We start from the raw sequence: 19,212 nt of genomic DNA, 5'->3' as shown, positions 1-19,212 counted from the left end.
TTACATGTGCCAACGCACCGTACAACAATTGTTAATGTCAAAAGTCATTGTGAGAGTGCATACACTACGTCGCAAGCTATGACAAACGCCACTTGCAAAGTCGACTTTGCATCCATCACTTGAGCTGAAATGATTGGACTAGACGCAACGGAAATTGTGACTCGGAGTGTTAAGCTACCACTTGTCATGTCGCGCAGAGTGATGCTGGTGGCATCGCTCGCACACATGTCCATTGTGTGTCGTTCAAGTAGATGCAGTTGGGGTCGACAGAATACTCGGCTACTGTTGCCCAATCGATATCAAGTGCAGTGGAAAGAATGTTGGCACCATGCCGCGGTGATGTGATTTGAACAGGATTGTAGGCAAATGATATGTGGCAACATCGCTTGTGTGGACGTGACAACGCAGCGTCGACGGAGATTGGACGTACGTCTGGGCCACATACGATTGACCTGGCGTGATGTGGCGCAGCTAAAATTACTCCGTCATCGACTGTATTTGCTTGCAGTGATGCAGGGTTTGACCAGAGGTGTCGGTCAAGCTGAGGCATTCTTGTACGCCTTAATCATCAAATGGCAATGGCGCACACAACCGGCCGTGGTGTCTCTCCGTATGCACCCAGTCTTGAATGGACTCCACTTCGGAAAAGAGGTGGGTACAAGCCACGTCAAAGATGTTGACTTGCATGCAATGTTGGAAAATGGCCAGGTTGCCAAGAGTCTGCGTCGCTATCGAGAAACAATTCGACGTCCATGTGGTGCAGGATCTCGTTGAGCTCAAGAGGAATCCTCGCGTAACCACTGTACGCTGTGGCAAACTCCAAAAACCCATGCGGCGAAGGTATTGACCCCATAACTTGGGGCCGCGTCGTCAATTCGAATGCCGATGGACTCACACCGTGATGTGAGTCACACCACGATGTCGATGTACAGTAGCCATTGGATCGATTTACAGGAGATCTTACGAAACCATGATATCAGACGGGTTACTTGCTTGTGCAAGTCGACTGTCAGTACCTGTCCAAAGGACCAGAGCATGCCAACATTGATCGCGCTAGCCACGACCATCGCAGCGACATGATTGAAGATTGCAAAAAGGTTGGATTGTTGTTAACTCCCGTCCGGTTGTTGGTAAATTATCCGGTCGCTCGTTCAAATGTTCGCCTGCGGCCAAAATATACACACGACGATGCTGGCCCGCCATCCGACGCTCGACGAAGAATTCGGTGCAGTTCAATCGCCGCACAAGGATGTGGACTTCCTACTGCCGCCGCCGTTGAAGGAAATCACTCCAAATATGCAGCAGAAGACTGACGCGCCAATCTCGCTCTCGCTTTCGTTGTCGGACGGGCAGGACCTGAAAGACCTGCTGGCAATTCATCTCACGATGATGACAGTGCTGGCACCTTTGCCCCAATGGCAAGGCGTAGCCTTAGCCAAAGTGGATACATGGGGCCCACATCAGGTGCTGCTGCAAGTCGAACAGTTGCGTCACACCGACCAAGTTCGCTTGACGCTGTCGAGCGACCCACGGACCCCTCGTACGAGGCACGTCGAGCGCTCGATCCTGTACCGCATCCTCCGAAACATCCAAGAGCTTCTGCAACCAGAAGAAAAGGTCCCTTTACGTCCTCGCCGCAAGAATAGCATATTTGACGGCGACCACGAAGACGTGGTATTGGCCGCTTTGCGACGACAGCACCTCGAGCCTGGCGACCTTGAAGAAAAAGAAGACAACCCTTCGTATGTAGTGCCACGGACGCCTGTGGAGTCCGTGCCCGAGGAATTCGATGCTCCGCCCGCTGCGACACCGCCGCCGCCGCCCGTACCCGTCCACACCTTCAGCTATCACGTTCCTGACGATGGCCTCAACAACTTGGACGACCTGCCCACACGAAAGCGCTCCAACACATTGAGGTACCACATGAACAAGGACTCGCTGGGTGGCATTGCGTTCGAGGGGTATTTGAGCAAGAAAGGCGACTTGCTGGCGGCATGGAAGAGCTGCTACTGCGTGTTGGAGGGGCTGACGCTGGCGATATACGACTCGCGTGAAGACTTCATGGCGGACGTAGGGCTCAAAGTTCGCGTTATCCTACTGGAAGTGAACGATGACGTGGCGAAACCGCACGGCTTTGCCATCAAAACGGAAGGCCACAAGACGCAGCACTTGGCGTCGCGGACGGCGTTTGAAAAGGAGCAGTGGATTCGCGCCATTCGAGTACGTAGCAAGCTAGCTAGCTATATTCATCGTATTCTGCAGCACTAACGTTTCTACTTTGCATACTGATCGTAGCTGCAACTGGTCAAAGGCAACCGATCGGTCGCCGACGACTACATTGCGTTTGGATCGCAGCCGATGGACGTGCCCGTGTTTTACTCGCTGCTGTCGAGTCTACTTCGTGAAGAAATCTCAGACTTTCCCATGCTGTGCCGCAACATTCACCCGGACGTACTGCTCACGTCCAACTACCCTCCCATTGTGCCGTTCTGGGGCCAATACCGACGGTACGATGGCCTGCTGCTGTTCATTTCGGCTCTCTTGGAGACTGTGGACGTTGAATCGTTTGAAATGGCCGACTGCGTCCAGCTCCTTCCAGACACCACACCCGTCGACTGCACACTTGCCCCCGTCAGTCCCGCGATGATTCCGCACACCAAACGCCTCGTGGTCACTGGCAAAGAAACGCTAGCGATCAAGCAGCCAACGTCGTCGGACGGGAGCTCCAGTACTAGTGGAGACGCCCTACGTCGAGTGACGCAGCTGTTTGTGCACGAACTGTGGCTCGACTACAAGGACCGGTTGGTGCGGTGGCATGTCAACGGCGACTCGGTCGCGCTCTCCGTAGCGTTTGACGCCTGCGACAAGGTATATAGTCTTATACAATATCACAAGTCTCTTGACGGTCTATTAGCATATCGTGCCGATTATACATACAGAATGGCTTTGAGATGATCATGTAACGATTTACATACTTCTTGAGTAGGGAAAAGGGCTTCGGTTGATTTTACCTGGAGAGACCTCGTCCATCCACCAGAGCATCCCCCCTGGTACGTTCTACGTGCAGCTGCTCAAGGCGCACTCGCTCGGGTTCGTCGACGCGCCCGACAAGAACCGAGGGGTATACGTGCGGTGTGTGCTGGACGAAGGCACGCACATCGAGCGCACCCTGGACGGACTCACGACCAAGGAGTCGGGCGACGTCAAGCTAAGCACGCCGAGCCCCGCCACACGGTTGCTGCGGGGGATTCAACGGGTCACGGGAACGTCCATGGAGCGGCCGTTCGCGTCGTTTGGCGACAAGAGCGGTTGCGTGACCCAGATCGTGTACCACACAGACGCCCCCGAGTGGAACTCGAACGTCCGGCTGGCATTTCCGGGCTGCCCCCGCGGCGGTCAGTACTTTCTACGCATCGAGGTGTACCAAAGCCGGTTCATGAAGTCGGACGTGCTGATTGGCGTGTGCAAAGTCAACTTGAGTCCGCACATGGCGCTCTTGGCTGGGTCGGCCGAAGCCAAGGCCACGGGCGCCCTCTCTCGGTGGTACGTGTACCACGTCGCAGATGGCACTAAAATGATCATATCACGATATCACATGTTATGAATGCACCATTATTCGTTCGATGGTACGAATTAATTTGATGGGCATGGTCACTACTTGTGCCACTTGTGATATGACGTGGCAGCGTCACAGCCATTGGATTTGTGCCACTTGTGATATGACGTGGCAGCGTCACAGCGATTTGTGACAAACTGAATAGGTACAACTTGTGCGACATCTACAACGACTGCAAGGAATGGTGGGCGCCCCCGACGGTGTTTCGAGGGAAGCTTCAAATGAGCATCGTGTTTGCTCCGCATGCGACGTCGTCGTCGGCCGCAAACGGGACGGCCATGTACGCGGCGGCAGACCACGACGCCACCGAGCGCATGCGGGAGTACTTTAGGTACTTGTGTTCATGGGAAATGCACAAGATTCCCATCTATCTATCTGTGTGATGACGATTTTCGTGGGTAGCACCCAAGACTCCCAAGTCAAGGCGTCAAACGTCCACGGCCTCGAAGTGAACATGCCGTCGTTGTTTCGGTCCGTGAGCATCTCGGACGTGGATGTGCGCGACAACTATGTGATCATGGGCAAAAAGTCTCTGTTCGACATCCCCAAGCGGTACCAAGTGATCAAAGTGCTCGGGTCGGGCTCGTATGGCGAGGTGATTGCCGCCAGTGACACGCACTCGGGGGCATCCGTCGCCATCAAGAAGGTGCCGCAGGCATTCCGCGAACTGCTCGACACCAAGCGGATCCTGCGGGAGCTGTGTCTGCTGCGGCAGCTAAAGCACCCGCACGTGATCCGGCTGTGGGACGTACTGCGCCCGACGCGGTGCCTCGAGATGGAAGACATCTACTTGGTCACGGACCTCATGGAGACGGACCTCCATCGCGTGATTCACTCGACGCAAACGCTGAGCGACCAGCACGTCGGGTACTTTATGCTGCAAATGTTTCGAGCACTCAAGTACCTGCACTCGGCCAACATTTTTCACCGCGATTTGAAACCGTCCAATATCTTGCTCACCACGCAATGCGAACTCAAAGTACACTCTGTCACACATTCTACTTATTGTGCATGACTGACTATATATGATGGATTGATGTTGATATCGATAGATATGCGACCTGGGGCTGGCGCGGTCGTTGGATGTCGTGGCGCCAGTCCACGCCAACTTGACCGAGTACGTTGTCACAAGGTGGTACCGAGCGCCCGAAGTGCTGCTGGACGGATCTCGGTACGGCGCGTCCATCGACATGTGGTCTGCGGGGTGCATCATGGTATGTACTGTCGTCCCCCTGAATATGCATCAAGCACCGTGTCGCAGATAACCCAAATCTGTGTGTGTACGTACGAAGGCGGAAATGCTCGGACGGAAGCCGCTGTTCCCTGGCAGCAGCACGGTGAACCAGCTGGGCAAAATCTTCAACGTGTTGGGAACGCCGTCGTCGGCGTACATCGACCGCCTCCTCAAGCCCGCGGCGCAGCGCTGGGTCGAGAAGCAAACGTACCGCCCGGCGCTGGCGTTCTCCGAGTTGTACCCGCAGACCAACGTCCTTGCCATCGACCTGCTCGCGAAGCTGCTGACGCTGGACCCGCAGTCGCGACTCACGGCAGATCAGGCCCTCGCGCACCCGTACATCACGTCGCTTGGCCTCATGTACGACCCCACATTGGACCTCTTTGACGGAACCGTGGACTCGTCGCATGAAAACGTGCCGGAAGTGAAGGAGGACATGCAGCGAGCCGTGTTTGAACAGGTGTGCATCTTTCATCCCGAAGCGCGGGAGGCAGAGAAGCGCCTGGCCGCGCAAGACGTGCCGCACGTCGTGAGTCCGACCACTGGCCGCCTTCGACGAGCCGTGCAGTAGCAGCATGCCTCATATAGTTGTGTGTCTGTGAACGTGTTGCGAATATGTTGGAGTTCACTGAAAAGGGCGGCGGGATGCCACGACGTACATAAGCGTCGTGGTTTCGACGGTTGGTTCTCGGCCAAACGAGGTGGGGGGAGTAGCAACCGACAATGTACAAGCAGACATTGCCTCGTGCTGTTCAGGGTATCTTTCTCGTCGCTCGCAGTCACTTGCACACGTGCATGTGTGCGTGCGTCAGCGATCGAGTGAGTTCTCCTTCAAACTGACGGCTGTCGTACATCTATGTACATGCTATTTCACAACACTCAAATGCCTGAGAAAGCAGGGACAAACGAGCCATCGCTTCCTCTGTGCGACCACCGTGGCGATTCCCTTGTGATTGGTTTGAAGGCTGTCTGCACTTCCCCCTCTTCCGTTGTTACGTGGTTCATCGTCCTTTTTTCCCACCGAGAACGCACCCACGACAGCTAACGTCCTCTTACCGTGTAGCGTATATAGGTTTAGACAGCCATATATAGATTTGGACTCCTCTGTAAAATGATATAACCCTCTGTAACATTATATAATGGGATGGTTACACTTGATTATTGTATGCACAGGGTAATCCACACTATCCGTATCCGGATACTGGCCCCGCATCTACTATATACATTACACGGTATGGACTAGGATTGTACACAGTACAGGTTGACTCATGTCGAGTAATCTCCTTTGATGAATGTCAGACATACAGGAAGAGGAGGCAAACTGTGTTGCTTAACGTGTCGCCCGAGCGCACTTCAAAGGCGGTAGCGACACGTTCTGAGATGGAAGCAGCTGTCTGTCACAATTTGAGGTCGGCGTAGGGAGCGGCATGGGTGGCCGACGTAGCTCGCCGCCAACGGCAAACTCGATTGATTGAAGAAGGGCAATCTGACAAAACTGAGCACTCGTCTTTTTGTTTTCTTTGGGATTCGAAAATTCCAGCCACAACAGAGTTGAAGTTGGTTGGATGGACCAATCAGAGGCGTCGACTCCGTCGATTCTCAGGGACGAGTAGCATGCGGAGGCTACGGACGACGACGACGGACCGTCCGAGGAGGCGGCGTCGAGGGGTGTTGTGCGAAGGAGGGACATATGGAGCTATGGAGGCGGAGACTTGATACATGCTGATGAGCTCGACGACGGCATGGCGTGCGGCGTTCGGACGAGATGACGCGGGGGTTTCTAACTGATTCTCGTAACGGCCGCGCGTTCTATGGATCTCACTCACTTGACCCACTCACTTGGATTGCGGTTTCGTGCTAGAACTGTTTCCACGGCCGACACACACACACATACATCGGCGGGTACATCACTCGCGTACATGACCGATTCCAAGCTCAAAGGGACTGGTGGTGGTAGTGGGAGCCACATGCGACGACAGATCCCTGATTGGGAGCGAAAGTTTCAGTGCCCGCATCCCCACTGCGGCAAGCGGTTCACACGCAAGTTCTCCATGACTGAACACATCAAGACACACACGGGCGACAAACCGCATGAGTGCACCGTCCCAGGATGCGGCAAGAAGTTCACGACCGCCGGAAACCTCGCGCGGCATCGCAAGATTCACGACGGCGTCTTCCACGACAAGATTGACGCGTCGTCGCCGTCGTCGTCCACGTCGTCCACGTCGAACCGCTTGATGTCCCGGCGGTCGTCCGAGTCGTTCCCACAGCTGCAAGCGAGGACACCACCCGGGCTCAACCATTCAGGTTCGTCGACGATCGACTTTCACGATTCGTCCCTTCAGAGCCACATCGATGCGCATCACCCCACCGATCCACACTCGTCTATGTCGTTCCCCGCGCACCTTCAGAAACGCCGCGCGTCGCTACCCGCGTCGCTTCTCGGCGCACATGTGCGCTACCGACCGCCGCATCATCAGTCGATCCTAGGCAACAACAACGACAGCGACCTCCTTTTCGACGACACCACCATCCAGCGCGCGAAAATGGACGCAATCCGAGATTTTGAGACGGGATTAGATAACAACAACCCCATGGACAAGTATGCCCCATCGCCCCACAACCAAGCATCGTACGGGCAGTCGCAGTGGAGCATGCACCAACAGCACCACCAGCCATTGCAGGCCTACGCAAGCAACGCTTCCAGCAACTACATGAAACCCACGCGAAGCCAGAGCTTGACTCACCAGCAACTCCACTCGCAGCTACATGCCATGCAGCAATTACCTCAACAACCATACAGTTTCAAGTTTATGGGGCATGGATCGCCGCAGCCCACGGACGTGGACTTGCTACTTCAAGAAGAAGAAGAGGACAACCAGATGAAGACGTCGCCAGTGGAAGTGAAGGGGCAGCCGAGGCAAGCGTCGCCGTGGCCGTCCAATTACAACATGCCTCAACGAGGAACGTTTCCGCCGGAGATGAACATCCCGCCGCCGCCGTTGGATTTCGACACCACCTTCAACGATCCGTTCTTTGACGAAAACGCCATCATCGACATGCTGTTTGGCGGCGACGGGCCACAGCAACAAGTCGAACCCACCACGACACTCTTTCACCAAGAGCAGTCAACGTACGGTGGACGGGTCTGAACGTGGGAACTGTAGCATAGGTAAATTTAGCAAGGTGTAGCGGCAGTGGAGACCTCGCTCGCTCCACATGCCCGTTAATGGGACGAATATACGTATAAGAGTTGATTGACAAAGCGTTAAATACATATAGTGGCCACGGTGATGCGTACTCACAAGTCGTTCTTGGTCGAGTGGATTGGCACGGCGATGTGCGGCGACGACGGCGGCACAAGCAGGTCGCTGTCGCTTGCGGCCCCTCTTCTTTCCAGTAGTTTTGCAAGAAGTATCTCCCGGCGAGCTTTCCACGAGCAATATCCATATGCCCCCATGCCCAGAAGTACACACAGCGCCAAGATGTAAGTCAGAACTAGCACCACGGAGCTCATGTTGGGATCTGGAGTTTGGATCTTTCTATGTTGCTGATGGAATTACTTATATCAGCAAAAAAACCTCAAATATTGCTAAAATTCCATGCCGCCTACTGGCAATCTCGACACTTGGATTGGCAGTAATTCGACATTGTTAGGGCTTTTTCTCTTCTCGGATTGGCTTATCCAAATCTAATCCTTGTGCGAAAACAAGAAATTATTCTCATTTGTCGCAATATTACTGTAAGTTATTGTCGAATTGTGCGAAATAGGGTGAAGATTTCTACGATGCTGTCAATTGAGCAAGGCAATGAAGGTCAGGTGCGGGCTTAACATGCAGCTGAGCCCCGCTTGACCAACGCAAAGGATTGGGAAACCGGCGTGACATCACCGATGGAGCGCTTTGGGTCCCCAATGCCAAGGCCCTGATACCCTTGCTTCATCTGCAGACCTCTCAACGCGAGATAAATACCGTCAAACGGCCCTCTTGCACGCGTGTGAATATGCGGAACCCCGAAACCCCGAAAGTCTGTTCGCTGAAGGTGCTGCGAACGGCTTTGTTGGTGCAACGTCAGCGGCGTACCGTTTGGTCAAGTGTATTTGCGTCGTACTTCCTCCCCACCCAGACCGAAACTATCCGAAAAGCATTGTGCCGGAATTGCGATCATGAGCATCGCGTGGATTACGACTCGTCGTCGGATGAAAGTTGTTGCTGAAGCTACGGTGGCTTCCTGTGCAAAGTGCGCGATCGTTCACGTCACTCGGATCTCGTTATAGTATCTGTCCACACAGTGCTTCGTCGATGGGGATTCCATCCATATATTGCACTACTGTATTATACTGTACCAGTAGTATGCAAGGGTAATTTGGGTAATTTTAGAGTAAAAAATATGTCCAAAATGAAAAGAAGATAGCTCGATGACTTGGTATTTGTATGACAACAATTGAAAGTGTCGTGGGTCGAGTGTTCTGATTGGTCGCCTCGAGGCATCATTTGACATCATTCATCTCCATCATGCCGAGCATCCACCCGACGTTTGCCGACGCGAAGAAACTCCATGCGTTGCATGCCACGGACAAAGACTTGTTGCCGATCTACTTGGACTTGACGGCAGACTTGGACACTCCTGTGAGCGTCTACTTGAAGCTGCGCCAGCAGCAAACAGGGGACGTGAAGCAGTCGTTCCTTCTCGAGTCCATCTTCCCAGGCGAGAACATTGCGCGGTACTCGTTGATCGGCACCGACCCGTTGAAAACGCTACTCTCTGGCCCCAATTGCGCGTACAAGGGCGACCCGCTTGTCCAGTTGGAGCAGGAAATGAAGACGTTTCGCGTGGTCCACTTGCCTGAACTCGACGTGCCCATGACGGGAGGCGCCGTGGGGTACAATACAGTCATCTACGTTCTTCACCATCTTTATGTGGCGTTTTGCCGTGTACAGGTACTGCAGCTTCGACGCCGTGCGCCACTTTGAGCCGACAGTCGGTCCGTTCGTGGACAAGCAGACCGACATCTTCGGGATTCCCGAAAGCATGTACATGCTGTTCAACACGATCGTCGTGTTCGACCACGTGTTCCACTCGCTCAAGGTGGTGACCCATGTCAACATCCACGGCGACTTTGACGCCGAGTACCAAGCCGCGAGTGACCGCATCCTCGCCATCCAGGGCGTCTTGGACGCGCCGCTCGCTCGTTCCAGCAGCAGCGCGCACGTCAACGACAAGACGGCGCTCGTACGTTTGTTTAAAACCGTGTTTTTTATTCACCTTGCACATAGACGGAAGTGGATTACGAAGCCATTTCGAACGTCGGGCGCGACAAGTACATGAACTTTGTCACAACGTTGAAGACCCACATTGTCGACGGTGATATCTTCCAAGCCGTGCCATCTCACGTAAGTGCTAGCGGACGTTTCGTGAATCATGACGTGTCATGACGCAGCGCCTCAACATCCCGTTGCCGGCCACCGTGACCAGCTTCGACTTGTATCGCCAAATGCGCGTAATCAACCCGTCGCCGTACATGTTTTACTTGGATTTTGCCGACGGATTGGAAGTACGTTGTTTACTACTAGTATTAATAATACTAGTAACTAACGACACTAAATTGGGTCCACAATCACCCTAGGTGGTGGGAGCGTCGCCTGAAATGCTTGTGAAAGTCAACCACGAGCGTATCGTGGAGACTCATCCGATCGCTGGCACTCGGTAGGCACAGACACTGCCTTGATGTTATCGATGTCATCTGTTCTAGACGCCGCGGACACACGGCTGCCGACGATGCGGCGTTAGCCGACGAACTCCTCGCTGACGAAAAGGTTTGTGGTGGCTATTATGCATAAAAATGTACTCGTGGTACTCAATCAACTTAGGAACGGGCAGAACACATCATGCTAGTGGACTTGGGCCGCAACGACGTCGGCCGAGTGGCGGTGCCCGGGTCTGTCAAGGTCGAAGCACTCATGAAGATTGAAAAGTACTCGCACGTGATGCACATTGTGTCGGTCGTGAAAGGCGAGTTGCGCCAAGACAAGTCCATCTACGACGCATACCGCGCCCTCTTCCCCGCGGGGACCCTCACGGGCGCGCCCAAAGTTAAGGCCATGCAGCTGATCTGCGGGTTGGAACAGGAGCGGCGCGGCATTTACGGCGGGTCCGTCGGGTACATCGGCTTCAACGGGGTGCTCGACACGGCCATCGCCATCCGCACGATCGTCGTGCACAACCGCCGCGTGTACTGCCAGGCGGGCGCCGGCATCGTGTACGACTCGGACCCCGCCGCCGAGTACCATGAAACTATCATCAAGCTCGGGTCGGCCGTTCGGACGGTGGAAAAGTGTGTGCACCACAAGGAATCCAACGCGTAAGCTACGCGACAACGTGAAGAAGTTGACAGGAACCTACACAATATACTGTAATGGGCATACTAGAGTTGTGTATATTGTACACGTCTGTCATGTAAGGAGCGAGCGACATATGTACATTATTGATGTCCAGGGAAAACTCTGGAACGTTAGAGCCAAATTTTAAGGCTCGTTAACCCGCAGAGAAGCTCATGCTTAACGTAAAAGTCCAATTTAACAGAACACTTTTTCTGAGACGCTGCCGGGAAAGGATGTAGTAACTCGAGTCGTAGGTATCGGATTATAATTCTAGTATATGTTACAATCAGCCAAAATCCAGGTCTATTAGGGAGTTATGAATGTGATATGATTACTGTTATAATTCATTATCACTCACATCACTTTGTCCAGAAGCAGCTTAAAACAAGCAGTCCAATTTAAGGTGCACCAATTTAAGCTTAGTCTTTGTATACCAAATTGCATATTTTTTGGGCGGGTAGGTTACAAACTGCCTTTGCAGGATTGATTGGCTAATTCGCGTGCACCTTAAATTGGATCGAGCACCTTAAATTGGACTTTTACGTTACATGAATACTTCATTTGCCACACTTTGAATCGAAATCTTGAAGTTTGATTGGTCAACTGTGACTATTTTGACAAATCAAACCAACCGTTTTGAATACCATGATTCTGATTGGTTAACTGTAAGTACAGCAATATTCAGACGAGCTTCAACTGTAAATTCACTCAAGACTTCATCTGAAATATCTGTTATCCATATGGTGTGTTGTGGTAGGCACTCGTCACCAAGTAAATAGCCAATTAAATTTGAGTATTGAGCTTCTTTGGTTTATACAACTTGATAAACATAAAGGTATAGTACTAGTATTGGTTTTACAGTTAATATAAATACATCCGAATATAGAGGTGGTCGCTTCGCGGTACTTATAGTTAGACCACTCAATGTGTGGAGCTGTGTATCGTGAGCTCAAATACGAATGTAAATGCGGAAACTTACGTTAAGTGAGCTACCACAGGTTTCACTTGTCTAGCAAACCGCGAACAGCGTAAGCTGTTCCTAACTTACCTGCGAACGAATATATGCAGCGCTTCGGTTTCCTGCGATGTATCTTGATTAAAAAATATGAGCATGTCTCACCAGATGGATAATATAATCAAGATAAAGTCAACAGAGGTACGTTTGAGTCAAAAAGCAAATGTGGCCATTCTTGTTGGCCAGAGTAGAAGTATTAATAGCTATACAGTACTACGTACTACGTTGAACTACGTACACGTAGTACTCGAATTGACCCATGTCACCCCCAGGCAGTCGTAGCAAATTGTCGTCGTGTAACGGCACGTTGTTTCCTGGCGGTTTCAATCCAACTAGTCTTTAGATGAAGTGCACCATAGTACTACGTAGTACCCTGGATGGAACTGTAAAATATAATATCACGGTTGCCGTTTCATTCACATCCTGAGAGGACCTGTGATAGTCTATATTTGAACCGACCTCTTAGAATCGTTGACCTGAAATAGTGTCTACGAACCGTGGGTCGGAGGAGTACGCATTTGGAAATCGGCGCGCTGGAGTGTAGGCCGCCCGACGCATGGAGCCGGGTACGAATGGTGGGTATACGACTGGACTCGCGTCGTCCGAAGTGCCATCCCCTGCCAAAGCAACGCGGTCCAGGAGGAAACACGACGACGAAGTGGATCATCGGTATACCAGCCGCAAACGAGGCCGACGCGAGAAAGATTCGGACGGGGCACCACCTCCAAAGTACCTGGACGAACCGCGCGACCAGTACCGATCCGCGGTTGGAGACAAAATTGACCCCGCGTCCAATGGAAATGCGACGGCGGCGGCGGCTGTACCAGTTCAACCTGGCACGGTGCTGTTCCTGACTCATCCCGGCCGCGAAGACATATCCAGTGGCAAGTCGTTGCTCGAGCTGATGCGTCGGTCCAGTCGGCAAAAGCCCAAGCGCCGAGACGACCCTCGAACGGAAGAGGCGTACTTTGCTGTGCATGACACGGTGATGGTCCCCCAAGGTCTCGTGGACAAGATCGACGTGCGACTAAAAGACGACGTTGTGGCCAAGATTGTGGTCGACCACACGAACAACTGGATCAAACTGAGCAGTTTTGGGCACAGTCGCGAGTTTATGCAGAACCTCACGCAAGTCGTCCAGCCGCGATACCCGTGCAACTACCCCACCCTCCTCGACGAAGTGCTGGTGTCGTTTCTATTTCAACGGCCCGAGGTATGTAGTTTGTTACCATCTAGTGTCATCGTGACTCAACGCGTGTTCCGTGAGTAGTACGCCGAGACGCTGCTCAAGCCGTTGATTCAACGGCTCACCCACAGCAACGAGCCCGTGACCGCCGACAAGCACCCCCTTACGACCGCCATGCGGGTCCACATTGGCCTGCTCAGACGGCGCGGGCTTGGACACGGCCCCACGGCGCTGTCCACCCGCCACCAAATCACCACCCTAGCGATTGTCAAGACCCTTTTCGAAGGCAACGACGGCAACCTGCTGCTGAACCCGTGGATCTTAGCCTGTTTACACGACTGCACGGACGAGTTGCTGCACGTGGTCGTGGCCAAGCTCACCAACTCCATCACGTACTTGGCGCTCATCCAGCCGGAACCGCACAACCTCGAGTGGCTGCGCATGTGGCAGAACGAGTCCTGGGACGTCCCGAACGCCGACGTCCAAGTGGAGGCGCTGCTCCGCCTCGAACGCCACGACAAGTTTGGCGGCGGCGGCGTCGTGGGGGCGTTCCATGCCGCCGTCGTGCGCGAAGCGCTCATTCGATTTGGATATGCCCCGCAAGGCGACTTTCACCTGTTTGCCGACGCGTTTCAAACGTTTTTCCAACTCGCAACCCCCACGCAGAGCTTTCCGCTTCTCGATGACACGGTGCACAAGTACCCGCCGCCGTACCCCAACGACGCCTCGTACAAGCACCCGGTGGTGGCCCTGCTCGGGCTGTTCCAGCAGACCATGCCACGTGGAGGCCGGTGGTGGTTTGTCGGCCATCTGTGGCCATTCCTCCTTGAACGGCATGTGGACACCGCCACACTCCGCCTTGTCTTTCAAGAGTACGTGCTGGGGCTGGTGTTTGGTCCCGAAGAAGACGCAGACCGGACGCGCCCCCTGCTGCTGGACATGCACGCAACGGTGGACTTTCTAGACGCGTTCAACAGCGTCACAGCTGCCACGTCAGCCCACGTCTTCGACGTGTGGACGCAAGTGTGGACAGACCCATCGTTCGACGTTCCCGTCCCAGTTGTCCTCACCATGATATGTGTGGCAGTGGGCCTGCAGCACGGGCAGTGGCACACGGCAGCGAAACGTGCCGTCGTCAACAGCTTCTCTGACCTCGCCGCCGCCGTCGGCAGTCAGTGCTTTGCATCTGTGGTGGCTCAATCTGCGACAACGTTGGGTCCCCTTTCGTGGTTGTTGCACGCGGTGCTTTTAGGCGACCTCGCGTCATCCGTGGCGATCCCCACGTGCCACCAAGTGCTGCTCCATGTGGCCGACAAACCGTCATGGACACGCCTGGTGCAGCGGCTTTTGGTCGTGGCGCTGGTGGCCGTCCGTGATGATGTCTCTTGTCCGGCATCCACGCCGACGTTTTACGATTCCACCACCAGCGCCATGGTGCCGTTTCCACTGCGTGCGTCGTCGTCGAACACCAACACTCGTAGCCCTCACCCGATGGTGTATCGCCTCCAGGTGTTGACTGCATTGGTACGTCGTTTTGCATTGGCAACGCCATACACTATTAATAGTGTCTACTTTTACCCCAAATTTGGACTTTTCGCCAAATCTATCGATCGAGTATTCGTTGTACTGACTTTTTGTAAATACAGTAAATACCCATCGGCCAGTGTCAAACACTAATTTCAATGTTGCATTGGTCCAGAAGTGAATTTTTGATTGGCTACTTGATTCGTGTTGTGGGTTTTGATTGGTCGATATATCGATATGTGTGAATTCGATTTGGTGCTGCTCATTGAGCACCCTACTCCAGTTTCGAATATATCGACGTGACAATATTGGGTTGACTTGACACACTTGTAGATCCAAGACATCCGGCACCCCCCTTCTGCCCTCTTTGTTCGCCGGCAACTCGTTTCCGCAACGTGCTTTGAGTCGCTTCTCGACTTGGCTTCTTCTACCCGACAGGACGTGGCCCTCCATGCGCTGAGGCTGCTGGGGGAGCTTGCCCCAACCTCGTCACATGACATCGAGTCGTCGTCGCCGTTTGGCCAAGACACAGTCGTCCACGTCCTCGTGCGGCTAGTCAGTTTGCGGCAATGCCAAGTGGCCGCCGCGGCGCTGGCGCTTCTGGACCGCTTGGCGACCGTTTACGATGGGTTCGTGTCCGCCGTCCTGCTCGATCAGTGCGCCGCGCTTGACGTGCCGACCATCGTACAACTCACAAACGTGACCAAGCGGAGGTTGAGACGGTCTCTGGAAGGCAGTTGTTGGAGGGATGTCGTCCAGTTTATCGACCGGCAGTTCCTCTTGGGCATGGCCGGCTCGTGGCAAGACGCGTCAGCCCAACACGTCGCGCTGCTCATGCTGCGGCATCTGTGCCACGTGGACCTCCGTCGCGAGTGGTCGCGGCTGATCTGCCTCGGGATTCGAACGCTGGAGTCATCCACGGAGCCGCTCTGCCTCATCCAGCTCGACATTGTGCTGTGGATCGTGTCACACGATCAACGCCACCAGTTCCGCGCCGAATTCGAGCACGCCAATGCGCATCAGCAGGTGGAGAGATTGCTGTCGCTGCCGCAGTGGCATGTTCCTTCGATATTGGCCATGGCGCACCAGGCGTTGAAAGGCTTAGACTGTTATATGGCAGCACGCGAGAACTAGTAATCACAAGGTCATTTGCTGCTGTGTAGGTAGCACTGTAACTACTTGTGTTGGGATTGTTGAGAGGTCAAATTATATTATTATCGTTGCCTGCACTAGGTATTTGTATGGACTATACACACGAGATTTTAAAAAAATCAAATGCATTCCGTTAGCCACGTGTCCCACAAATCACGAATCGGCCCGTCGGCTCCCGTGCCAAGCTCTTGATCATGGCAGGAAAGCTCTTGACTCCGGTCGAAGTTGAGAAGATGTTTGACACCGCCATCAAGACCATCGAGTCTCTGTACAAGGGCAAAGAGAAGGCTACCAAGCCAGCGATGCCGACAGCTGCTTCGTCGGCAGCGAAACCATCATCGTCCACAGCCGGTTCGAAAGCAACGAAAGCCACGAAAAAGCGATGTCCACTGCATCCGTATTCGTCCCTGAAGAGTCAGAAGATGCTCTTGATCCTGGCAAAACTCGTTCGCGAAGACCAGGCAAAGACGTCGGATTACACAACGATGCCGGCGTTGTTCAAGGTCCCGAACAATGAGCCGTGGCCAGAGGCCCTGCGAGGCGAGACTGTCAACATCAGAGGGTTCCGCACAGCCAAAGTCAATGGCAAGATACACCCCAGAATCCAAAAGAAGCTCGACGCCATCAAGTTCGTGTGGGACTTTGAGCAGCACAAATGGGACCTGAACCTGTGGGGACTCCGAATCTACAAGACAGCGTACGACGCCGACGTCAGCATCCCTGCGTCGTTCGTCGTAAAGGACAAAGACCCGGCGTTTCCTCGCGACCTGTGGCAGTTCCCACTGGGACAGTGGGTGGCAACCATCAAGGCGAACATTCGCGCAGTTCCTGAAGACAAGAAGCGGCTTCTCGCTGACGCAGGAGTTGTGTGGGTAGAATAGGCATAGTAGTTGAGTATTCTATCCGTGATGTGTGATACTGTTGTTACTTGGTTTTGTGACTTCCACTTAAATGGGCTAGTTGGGCTTGCGGAATGGCAGAGGTAAGGGGTCGTGCTCTACTTGCAATTGAGTGCGATATGACGCTGCCACTTGATTGCTACCAGTATGCGCATCTACTTTGCATGGACGATGAAGTGGCGCTGGACCAACATCCGGCTGGATGAATGAGCAGGGCGGGAATAAATTTTCAAATCAGCCAATAATAATCATCGATATCGTTACCTCGACAATGATTGGCGGAATTTTTCCAAGACTATATACCGACCCGAGCTGCTACGTCTGCTTCAAACGTTTGCTGACCGACACGGCTTTTCCAAGCAACGAGTGTGTCGCCAGAAGAAAACCCAGCAAGACCTGGAGGAGACAAGACTTGCTTTCGGCAAACAGTTTCATGCTGACCACCCAGACGTTGCATTGGACTGCCTGTACAACGCTGATGAGACGGAAATCCAGTACATGTGTCCCAGCACAATCTGAGCTGTGCGTGGTAGCGGTAGTTACGTAGCGAACTCCGAAACAAACTCGTACCGCATGACTGCCCTACTGACTGTGCGCACCGATGGTGCCAAGTTGCCAATCTTGTTCGTGTTTCGTGGTGTGACTGGTGGCACGATTGAGACGAATGAGTTTGGGTGCGCAGTTTTTTCGAGCAAATGATGGAGCATTTTCGAGCACGCCTTGGAATGGATCGATTTCGAGCAAAATAGTCCAGAGACACTTTCCGAGCGTACTTAATAGGCACAAAAACATGTGTTAGTCATTGGTGAATTTCCGAGCAAATAAAAGCATATGGTTTCTAAAATGCCAATGCTGAGTACAGCTAATGGTACTTAGTAAGTACCATTACTAAGTACTACTACTACTACTACTACTACTACTAAGTACTAAGTACTCTGGAGTAGTACTCGTATTATTATTAATAGTACTACGTAGTATTAATACTAGTAGTTACTACGTAGTACTTCGTAGTATTAATACTATTAATAGTAGTTACTTCGCAGTATTAATACTAGTAGTTACTTCGTAGTATTAATACTAGTAGTTATTACGTAGTACTTCGTAGTACACATGTAACGTTAGCTATTAATAGTGATGATTCCTTTCAACACTACAAGTTGGATTACAGAACCTCGGAGTACTACGTAGTAGTATTTACTACTATTAGTAAATATACTTTGGGGTTACTATTAGTAAATATACTTTGGGGTTACTATTAGTAAATATACTTTGGGGTTTACTAGGGGTATGTACTACTCACGTAGTGTTAGTACTACTAGTACTAAGACAAGTAAATATTCTAGTACGAGATAACATTTGTGCTACCAAAAACAATCACGTATTTTTGTGAACGTATTGGTTGTTTTTCATTATAAACATCATGCTATCGATACACCGAGTGTGGCAGACATTTCAATCATTGTCGACAAGTCTTCGATATTGTAATGAATCGAGTCACCATCGTCAAACTGTACTCGCCACATGTAGGTCCCGTTTTCGTTGGACCAACTCATGATCTTACCAGCTAAGTGCTCGTTGACTGTGCGGCCGTCGACTTCATCAGCGTACTCGAAGCTGTTGACGACATTCCACTTGATACACAATGCCGGTTTTGCCAAAAGTCGCTTCTTCAGCTGCTTTCGTGAGTAAAACGGGTCGGGTCGTTCAGCATCCAAGCAGTGTCGACTCTTCCTTGGACGTCCACTGCTTCGTCGCACTGGGATCTGAGCGTTCGCCTTGGTGATGTCATAGTCGCCTTGAAGCACTGACGCTGCGAGTGCATGTGAGCAGTACCAGCCAGACTGGTAATATCCCTTGCACTGACAGCGGTACTTTTGCGCTAGTAGCTTAATCTAAGTGGAACATTAGAAATCAGCCGATACATCGTCACTTACCTCTTGTTCGGTCCGGAGTGGACTCTCATTGCAGGGCTCAATATCGATCGACTCGTTGATTTCGACGAAGTACATCGACAAGTACTTGATCTTGATATTCACCGCCTTCTCGTCGTGAGGAATGTGACCTTGGAGGGACTTCATGTACGTCTTGGTTCGTGACGTCGTAACGGTCAGGGCGTCGGCGTTGCCAAAACAAACGTTGTACTCGCTTGAGTTGAATACGATGCCGCGCAGTCTTCGTCCATCTGCTCTTGGGTGCCATACTGGTT

At 52.6% G+C, this 19,212-nt stretch overlaps 6 protein-coding genes across 8 annotated transcripts in view; 5 read left to right on the top strand and 1 right to left on the bottom strand.

Moving 5' to 3' along the window:
* Window positions 1-1,170: 1,170 nt before the first annotated feature.
* Window positions 1,171-5,869, top strand: H257_06698. Of its 2 annotated transcripts, XM_009832010.1 has the most exons (7): window positions 1,171-2,220; window positions 2,296-2,868; window positions 2,987-3,543; window positions 3,762-3,947; window positions 4,019-4,595; window positions 4,669-4,830; window positions 4,909-5,869. In XM_009832010.1, the coding sequence occupies exons 1-7, from the start codon at window positions 1,189-1,191 to the stop codon at window positions 5,419-5,421; spliced, it is 3,600 nt and encodes a 1,199-aa protein (XP_009830312.1). In that variant the 5' UTR covers window positions 1,171-1,188; the 3' UTR covers window positions 5,422-5,869. The 2 variants fall into 2 exon arrangements, with proteins under 2 accessions (XP_009830312.1, XP_009830313.1); XM_009832011.1 differs by having other exon boundaries at window positions 4,669-5,869.
* A 744-nt stretch (window positions 5,870-6,613) lies between these two features.
* H257_06697 (hypothetical protein) lies at window positions 6,614-8,402 on the top strand. Its single transcript, XM_009832009.1, has 2 exons — window positions 6,614-6,752; window positions 6,808-8,402. The coding sequence occupies exon 2, from the start codon at window positions 6,818-6,820 to the stop codon at window positions 8,000-8,002; it is 1,185 nt and encodes a 394-aa protein (XP_009830311.1). The 5' UTR covers window positions 6,614-6,752; window positions 6,808-6,817; the 3' UTR covers window positions 8,003-8,402.
* A 940-nt stretch (window positions 8,403-9,342) lies between these two features.
* H257_06696 (anthranilate synthase component I) lies at window positions 9,343-11,316 on the top strand. The gene is made up of 7 exons (XM_009832008.1): window positions 9,343-9,732; window positions 9,791-10,082; window positions 10,127-10,243; window positions 10,291-10,404; window positions 10,477-10,556; window positions 10,603-10,666; window positions 10,721-11,316. Exons 1-7 carry the CDS (start codon window positions 9,365-9,367, stop codon window positions 11,213-11,215), a joined length of 1,530 nt encoding a protein of 509 aa, XP_009830310.1. The 5' UTR covers window positions 9,343-9,364; the 3' UTR covers window positions 11,216-11,316.
* Window positions 11,317-12,649: 1,333 nt separating this feature from the next.
* Window positions 12,650-16,245, top strand: H257_06695. Of its 2 annotated transcripts, XM_009832006.1 has the most exons (3): window positions 12,650-13,458; window positions 13,516-14,955; window positions 15,289-16,245. In XM_009832006.1, exons 1-3 carry the CDS (start codon window positions 12,802-12,804, stop codon window positions 16,087-16,089), a joined length of 2,898 nt encoding a protein of 965 aa, XP_009830308.1. In that variant the 5' UTR covers window positions 12,650-12,801; the 3' UTR covers window positions 16,090-16,245. The 2 variants fall into 2 exon arrangements, with proteins under 2 accessions (XP_009830308.1, XP_009830309.1); XM_009832007.1 differs by having other exon boundaries at window positions 12,650-14,955.
* On the top strand, window positions 16,240-17,113 carry H257_06694 (hypothetical protein). The gene has a single exon (XM_009832005.1). It carries the CDS (start codon window positions 16,302-16,304, stop codon window positions 16,986-16,988), a length of 687 nt encoding a protein of 228 aa, XP_009830307.1. The 5' UTR covers window positions 16,240-16,301; the 3' UTR covers window positions 16,989-17,113.
* A 1,311-nt stretch (window positions 17,114-18,424) lies between these two features.
* H257_06693 (hypothetical protein) overlaps window positions 18,425-19,212 on the bottom strand; it is a gene marked incomplete at both ends in the record, with an annotated part of 3,659 nt that continues 2,871 nt past the window's right edge. Inside the window, 2 exons of the mRNA XM_009832004.1 lie at window positions 18,425-18,898; window positions 18,941-19,188. Coding sequence (XP_009830306.1) covers window positions 18,425-18,898; window positions 18,941-19,188 — 722 coding nt within the window. The remainder of the gene's footprint in view (window positions 18,899-18,940; window positions 19,189-19,212) is intronic.

This window comes from Aphanomyces astaci (genome assembly GCF_000520075.1).
Source record: "Aphanomyces astaci strain APO3 unplaced genomic scaffold supercont1.13, whole genome shotgun sequence".
Classification (NCBI taxonomy): Eukaryota; Oomycota; class Saprolegniomycetes; order Saprolegniales; family Verrucalvaceae; genus Aphanomyces; species Aphanomyces astaci.
The sequence above is the reverse complement of the archived record's forward strand: the minus strand, read 5'-3'. Positions and strand labels throughout refer to the sequence as shown.

Coding starts and splice junctions, on each gene's coding strand:
- H257_06698 (XM_009832010.1), top strand. CDS start 1,189: ATGCTGGCCCGCCATCCGACGCTCGACGAAGAATTCGGTGCAGTTCAA. Junction 2,221..2,295: donor AGTGGATTCGCGCCATTCGA/GTACGTAGCAAG, acceptor TACTGATCGTAG/CTGCAACTGGTCAAAGGCAA. Junction 3,544..3,761: donor ACGGGCGCCCTCTCTCGGTG/GTACGTGTACCA, acceptor CAAACTGAATAG/GTACAACTTGTGCGACATCT.
- H257_06697 (XM_009832009.1), top strand. CDS start 6,818: ATGCGACGACAGATCCCTGATTGGGAGCGAAAGTTTCAGTGCCCGCAT.
- H257_06696 (XM_009832008.1), top strand. CDS start 9,365: ATGCCGAGCATCCACCCGACGTTTGCCGACGCGAAGAAACTCCATGCG. Junction 10,083..10,126: donor TCAACGACAAGACGGCGCTC/GTACGTTTGTTT, acceptor CCTTGCACATAG/ACGGAAGTGGATTACGAAGC. Junction 10,244..10,290: donor TCCAAGCCGTGCCATCTCAC/GTAAGTGCTAGC, acceptor GTCATGACGCAG/CGCCTCAACATCCCGTTGCC.
- H257_06695 (XM_009832006.1), top strand. CDS start 12,802: ATGGAGCCGGGTACGAATGGTGGGTATACGACTGGACTCGCGTCGTCC. Junction 13,459..13,515: donor TTCTATTTCAACGGCCCGAG/GTATGTAGTTTG, acceptor TTCCGTGAGTAG/TACGCCGAGACGCTGCTCAA. Junction 14,956..15,288: donor TCCAGGTGTTGACTGCATTG/GTACGTCGTTTT, acceptor ACACACTTGTAG/ATCCAAGACATCCGGCACCC.
- H257_06694 (XM_009832005.1), top strand. CDS start 16,302: ATGGCAGGAAAGCTCTTGACTCCGGTCGAAGTTGAGAAGATGTTTGAC.